The following is a 7,024-nucleotide window of genomic DNA, read 5'->3' as shown; positions in this document are numbered from 1 at the left end:
CCTCCGTCTGCCCCTTCCTCCACTCCCTTAGTACTCCCCTCAGCTCCCTTTTCCTTTTCTTGCATTCCTCATCCCACCATCCTTTTTTCTTACTCCTCTGCTCCTTTTCTCTGCTTTTTTCTAATCCTCTTTTGAATTGCTCTATCATTGCTTCCATATCCTCTTCAATTTTGCCGTCCCTGCTTCTCCTCCAGTTTAGTTCTTCCCTGAACTTTCTCCTCCCCTGTTCCGTCCAGTTTCCTCTCGTTGTTGTTCTCCTTTTCTTTTTTGCTTTCGTCCTTTGTATACCTCCCGCCCTCAGTTTCACTATCACCGGGTGGTGGTCCGAGTCTACACTGTCCCCCACTTCCATGCATACAATTCCTTCCCTCCCCACTACTTCCGCTATCACATAGTCAATCACCGTGTCTCCTCTGGCCCCTGTGTAGGTAAATTCTCCCTCTTCATCCCCTTCTACGTTCCCATTCACAATTGACCAGCCCGTCTCCCTTAAAATTTCCAGCAATTTTTTTCCGTCCCCGTTGATCTTCTTGTCCTTGGATCTTCTTCTCTTTTCCCCCTCCTCCTCCTACCCTTTTTCTTGTGCTCCTCCTTCCTCTCCTGTTCTCGCATTGAAGTCACCCCCAATTATCGTCCTTCCTTCCTCCTCAATTTCCTCTAGCCATGGTTTCAGCTCCTCTATCTTTGTTTCCATGTCTCCGTTTACGTACACCCCCACCAGCCTCCAATTCTCTTTCCCCCCCTTGCATTCTGCCACCAATATGCCGTCTTTTTGTTCTCCTTTTCTAAACTCCCCTTCCTCCCCTATCATCTCTTCTTTTACCCCCATTAGCATCCCTCCCATTGCTCTTCCTTTTTTGTTCCTTCTGCTCGCTAATTGTACCTCCCACCTGTACCCTTTTGGTAGCCTGTCTTTCATATTTTCCCACCCCCTTTCCTCCAACCATGTCTCTATGAGTATTACCGCGTCCCATTTCTTTATTGTTTCCCAAAAATCTTCATCTTTACTCCCGCACAGTTCCAGAATCCTACTGCCCGTACTCCCCCTTCCTCCTCTTCTTTGTTTTTCTTCTCATCTGTCCTTTTACTTATTTTTCTATCTGTTGTTCCCTTCTTCTCGTCCCTCCTTCCGCTCTCTTCTTTCCCTCCCTCATCCGCTGTTCCTTTCCTTCCTCTTTTCTTTTGCTTGCATGGTCTTTCGAAGCTTTCTTCCGCCTCTATATCCCCTTCTCCCCTTCCCCCTTCCTTTGTCCTCCTTCTTGGTAGGCCTTCCACTCTTTTCCCTCCCAGTCTACCAGCGCTCCTTTTTCGTCATCCCATCTCCACCATTTCCCCTCTATTCTTATTTTCCCGTGGTCTACCCACACGTATTTTCCTTTCTCTCTTTCTTCTCTTCCGATTTTTCTTCATGTCCATTGGGTCTTCCACTCCGCCCACGTTAAGTCATCTTCTATCCTTTCTTCCCGCCCTTTTAGCCTCTTTTTATTTTCCATTATTCTCCTTTTCAGCTCGCTCGACTTTATTTTTACAAGTATCATGCTAGCGTATTTCCCTTTTTCCACCCCGCCTACCTCTTTCGCTTCTTCTATTGCGTCCTCCACCCCAATTATCTTTAGTATCTCCTCCGCCTTCTCTTTCACCCCCTCTCTTCTCACTTTCGTTCCTCTGATTATTATGTTTTTCTTCCTCTCCTCTCTCTCTTTCTTCTCCCATTTCTTTTCTAGGTCAATGATCTTCTCATTGACCTTCTCACCTCCTAGCTCTTCTTTTCTTTTTTCTATGGACTCCTGCACCGTTTTATGCACTTTCTGTTCTATTTCATTCCATCTTGCCCCCTCTTCTCCTCTCTTTTCTAATTCCCCAATGTTTTTTATCAAAATTTCTATCTTCCCTTCCATTTCTCTCTTTTGCTCCGCCCACATGACCTCTCTTCTCATCGTATCTTCTTTTAGTTTCTCCATTTCTCCTCTTATTTCATTTCCCAGGGCCCTCATATTTGCCTCCACCCTTCCCATCCTCTCTCCCAAATCTTTTCCTAAATCTTTTATTAACTCTTTTATTTCCCCTACTCCTCCTTCGCCTTCTCTTCTTTCTTTTTTCTTCTCTGGTGACCTCCCCGTCAAGCTACTTTCTCTAAACATCCAATCATTTGTTTGCCTTCTCTCTTCGTCCCCTTTTTCTTTCGGGATTCTCTCTTCGTTTCCTTCCTCTCTTTTCCTTTTCCACATTTCCTCTAAGTTTGACATACTTCCCAAGCTTTGCTTTCTTTCCCTTCTCAGGACCTCTATATTGGAGGGCCTGCCTCTTTTCCCCCTTTTTCCGGTTTCTCGGGTTCCTCCCTCGCCTCCCCTTCTTTCTTTTCCCTCGCCTCGTCCTCCATTCTCTGTGTTCCCGTCCTCTTCTCTGCTCCTTCTTCTTCTTTACCGGCCATCCCTTTGTTCCTGTGGCCACCGCCCTCTCTCCCCCAGGTGTCACTACTTTCAGCCTCTCCTCTCTGCTTGCCGCTCATTCCTATCCTTTCTGGGTTCTAACCTCCAAACACTTCACTTTCTTATCGTCTAATTTCCTCTCCTTTCTCTCAAAATTGTTTTCTCCCTACACCTTCACACTATCTTTTCCCTTCCCGCTCACCCTCCTGCTGTCTTTATACTTTATTTCTTCACTTTTACGGCTTTCTCACTCTTTATTCGCACCGCCTGGCTAAGCCCACGTTCGCACACGACCGTTGCCACAACGGAACTCCCTAATATTATTTAATTAATATTGTATTTAAATAAATATTTAATAATATTTAATTCATATTATTCTGAAATAAATATTTATTATTATTATTATTATTAGTTGTTGTGAGGCTAGCCGGGCACTCAGTCCTTGTGGACCATTGTACCCGGGCCGCTAGGCAGCCTCCTTACTGACTGTGCCTTGGCAGCTGGGCTTCTGTTGCGAAATTTAGAAGCACCGGCACCAGGCCAGCCGAAGTGCTTAAAGATGCGGGTTCCGAGGTCCCCAGGATTGATCCTCTCAGGGCCCTCAGCTCCCTGCATCTTAGAAGTACGTGGAGAGGTGTTTCGTCCTCCTCCTCGCACCTCGGGCATTTCGACTCCTCTATGAGTCCCATGCGCGCGAGGTGTTTCCTCGTGTACCAGTGTCCTGTCACTAGTCCCACGAGCATGCGCAGTTGCGCTCTGTCCAGGTGGGTTAAGGTGTCCCCCAGCTTTTGTGACGGTCCCTCAAGTAGGGCCCTCTTGTGTCTCATGCCGTTAGCGTTATGCCAGAGCCTGGTAAATTCCTGGTTCAACCGGTCCTTAGCCAGGCCTTTCAACGCGTGGGTTGATACTCCAATGGGCTACTCATGGCATGGCTGGGAGCTTATCGCCCCCTGGCGTGCCAGTTCGTTAGCCTGGGATTCCAGCATGATCTGGTACCCATATCAGCTTAACTCTGTTGTTCAGAGATAGCTGTCTCAGTGTCAGTGCACAGTCCCTGACTAGCTTCGACCTAACTTCCACTTTGTGGAGGGCTCTTAGCGCGGCCAGGCTGTCACTGCAAATATAGATGTGTTTTCCTGAGTGGGCCCTATCCAAGTTGTATTTGGCGCAGGCCCAGATGGCAAACACTTCTGCTTGGAAGACCGTAACGTGGTGGTCCAGCTTGTGGGTCATTTCGACCCTTGGGCTTTCCCCTGCTACCCCGGCTCCGGTGCCAGATCCGGTCTTGAAACCGTCTGTGAACCAGACTAGTCCCCCCGGAGTCAGGATGCCGTTAGGGTCTTCCAGCCATTTCTCCTTTTCTGGGATGATTAGGTCGTATTCCCGTCTGAAGAGGTACTCCGTCTTGCAGCGGTCTCCCCCGTGAGTCAGAATTAATTCCGATCCCTGATCCCTTAAGATCTCGGTGTGCCCACCGCTCGACGGGTACCATTCTTCAGCTTGATACAGGCGGATGGCCGCTCTCCAAGCCGTTGCCATCACTACTAGATGGGGTGGCTTGATATCGAGCAGCGCACCCATTGCCATGGTGGGCGTGGCGGGGAGCGCACCTGTTATCCCCAGCAACGCTATTCGGTATACTTTTTCTATTGTCCTTTTGTGTACTCCCCTCTTCATGGAGGTCCACCACACAATCGAGGCGTATGTTATAATAGGTTCAAGGATGGCCTGGTATATCCACCTGACCATCCTTGGTTTGAGTCCCCATGTGGGGCCAAACATTCTGCGGCAGGCCCAGTAGGTGCTAATTGCTTTCTGGGTCTGCTTATTCACATGGTTCTTTCAGGTGAGTTTTTTATCTTGTGTTACTCCAAGATATTTTACCTCATCTGTGAGTTGTAGTTGCGTCCCAAAAAGATGAGGAGCCTTAAAATAAAAGCGTCTTCTTCTTGTAAATAGGACCAACTCCGTTTTACTCGTGTTCACCGAGAGCGAGTGTGATCGACACCAGGATTCCACAAGTGTGATTGCCTTTTGCAATCTCCTCGCTAAATCTAGTGGGTATCTGCCTCTGACCGTGATCGCAAGGCCGTCGGCGTAACCCTGAACCTCAAAGCCTTTTGTGGTGAGTATACGTATGAGTTCGTCAACCACGAGGGTCCACAGCAGGGGGGACAGGACTCCTCCCTGCGGGCAGCCCCTCGCGACGTCGGCCCTCACCGTCTCCTCTCCCAGGCTTGCTGTGACTGTTCTATTCGTCAGCATATTGTGGATCCATCTTACGACGGAGTCCTTAATATTGTATCTCATCGCGGCTTCCTGTATAGCATCGTGAGGGGTATTGTCAAACGCCCCCTCGATGTCGAGGAAGATGCAGAGAGCAGTTTCACCGTTGGACAGTGCACCTTCGATAAGACCTACCAGGTTGTGAAGTGACGTCTCGGTGGATTTGCCGTTTTGGTAGGCATGTTGGGAGGGATGCAGCGGTTTGCTGGCCAATACCTCGTCTCTGATGTACCTATCAACCAGCCTCTCCAGCGTTTTGAGCAAGAAAGAGGTGAGGCTGATGGGTCTGTATGACTTGGCAAGGTCATAGTTATTCTTCCCTGGTTTCGGGATGAACACCACCTTGGAGTATCTCCAGGCTTAGGGTACATAGCCCTTCGCTAGGCAGGATTTGAAGATTTGGCCCAGGCGCCTGTACAGGTCCTCTCCACCCTCTTGAAGGAGTGCTGGGAAGATTCCGTCAGTGCCTGGGCTCTTGAACCTTTTGAAGGAGCCGATGGCCCACTTCACCTTGTCCGTATTTATCACCTTTTCAGCTATTTCCCAGTCCGCTGGAACAGGATCGGTGCGTGCGGTAACGCTACGGCGCCGCTCCCGATCCTCTGTTACTGAGCCTGGGAAATGTGTTTGAATAAGGTGCTCTAGTGTTTCTTTGTGGTTGTTCGTTAGACTACCGTTGGGAAGTCTAAGGCGATCCAACCTCGGTGAGGGGCCTATCGTGAAGACCTTCCTTAACCTGGCAACTACATGTAGTGCCTCGGTTTCTTTGCAGAAGGTCTTCCAGGCCGTCCTCTTGCTGGTTCTTATTAACTTTTTGTAAGCTTGCTGAGATTTCCTGTAGTTGTCCCAAGCTAGCTCCGAGTTGGCCTTCATGGCTTTGTTCAGTAGTTTGCGGGTGTCCTTCCTGGCTTGCTCCAATTTCTTGTTCCACCAGGGGACCCTTTTGCTACTGTTTCTGATTTTGGCCGGGCAGGCAGCCTCGTAGGCTTGAGTGATGGCGGAGCTCAGATACTCCACCGCTTGCTCAATTTCGCCTACAGTCAATTTAGTCTCCCTTCCAGGCCCTCTTTATAGAGTGCCCAGTTGGTGGCCTTTGGGTTCCTGTAGGCCTCATCAGTGCCGCCCTCCCTGTCGTCTTTTAATTCAAAAGTGATAACGCGGTGGTCCGAGAGTGTGCTCTCGTCCCGTACCTTCCAGTGTTTGATGATCTGTGTCACCTTGGCAGAGCCTAGGGTCAGATCAATCACCTCCTGTCTCCGGGAGGTGACAAAGGTGGGGGAGGAGCCTATGTTAAGGATCTCCAGGCCCGTGGTGGCGAGGTATTCCAGCAGTGCTGTGCCTCTGCCGTTGGTGTTTGTGCTGCCCCATACGGTGTGGTGCGAGTTGGCGTCGCAGCCGATCACCAGGTGCAGACCATTGACCGCACAGTGATCTATCAGGGCTCTGAGTTCCCTTGTAGGTGGAGGGCCCTCCGAGTCGTACGGCAGGTACGCCGAGCATACCACCAGCTCTGACGTATTCCCCCCGAGGTTAAGTTTAACCTTAACCGCTGAAAGATCAGTTGTACAGAATTCATTGAGTTTCAGGGCCGTTATCTCCTTTTTAACGAAGACGCAGGCCCTCGGCCTTGTGGATGTGATATCATAGTAGAGTGAGCCACACCCCGTGTTTAGCCCTCCTACACGTTCCTTGTGGATCCAAGGTTCCTGTATGAGGGCTATGTCTGTCTGCCCCATCGTTAGGCGGTACAGGAGGATGTCTGTTGCCGCCTTGCAATGTTGCAAATTGATTTGCGAGAATCTGGTACCTTCTGGCACCTTGTTGGTGTCAGATGTGGTCCAGTCTCGCTTGGTTAAAGCAGGTGTGTTATGTTCCTCGCCGGGGCCCATTACGCCTACTTGTGAAGGGGGCCCTTGCCGGGGCCCGTCCCTCTTCTGCCTCTGGTACCGGCCTTCAGGGTGTGTGTCAGGGTGCGTTGGCTCCACTTTTGCACACCCATTAGCCCGGTCCTTCTCCTCGCCTCCGCCGTGGTCGGCCTTCCCCTTGGCATTGCTGCCTTGGGGATGCTCCCGCTTGACGGAGGTTGCGTTTCGGCGGCCTTCGGTCCCTGGGAGGATCCGGCGGCCGCCGTCTGTGTGTTGCAGTCCCTGGGTGGGTTGGGTGGGAGGGTGTCGGCGCAGCGGGCGAGGGTCTCCGTGGGCACCGTTGCCAGCGCCCTAGGCTCCCCTTCACCGCCATCCACGCCACTCACCCCCGCCTTCCCTTCCTTCATCACCGGGGCTGTTGGTCGCGGTTTGTTCTCTGGGACC

At 50.8% G+C, this 7,024-nt stretch overlaps 2 protein-coding genes across 2 annotated transcripts; both read right to left on the bottom strand.

The window, feature by feature from the left end:
• Window positions 1-1,406: 1,406 nt before the first annotated feature.
• On the bottom strand, window positions 1,407-2,246 carry LOC123988726 (golgin subfamily A member 6-like protein 22). The gene has a single exon (XM_046289477.1). The coding sequence runs from the start codon at window positions 2,244-2,246 to the stop codon at window positions 1,407-1,409; it is 840 nt and encodes a 279-aa protein (XP_046145433.1).
• Window positions 2,247-5,755: 3,509 nt separating this feature from the next.
• On the bottom strand, window positions 5,756-6,604 carry LOC123988725. The gene has a single exon (XM_046289476.1). It carries the CDS (start codon window positions 6,602-6,604, stop codon window positions 5,756-5,758), a length of 849 nt encoding a protein of 282 aa, XP_046145432.1.
• Window positions 6,605-7,024: the final 420 nt, after the last annotated feature.

Source organism: Osmia bicornis, unplaced genomic scaffold, assembly GCF_907164935.1.
Source record: "Osmia bicornis bicornis unplaced genomic scaffold, iOsmBic2.1, whole genome shotgun sequence".
NCBI lineage: Eukaryota > Metazoa > Arthropoda > Insecta > Hymenoptera > Megachilidae > Osmia > Osmia bicornis.
The sequence above is the reverse complement of the archived record's forward strand: the minus strand, read 5'-3'. Positions and strand labels throughout refer to the sequence as shown.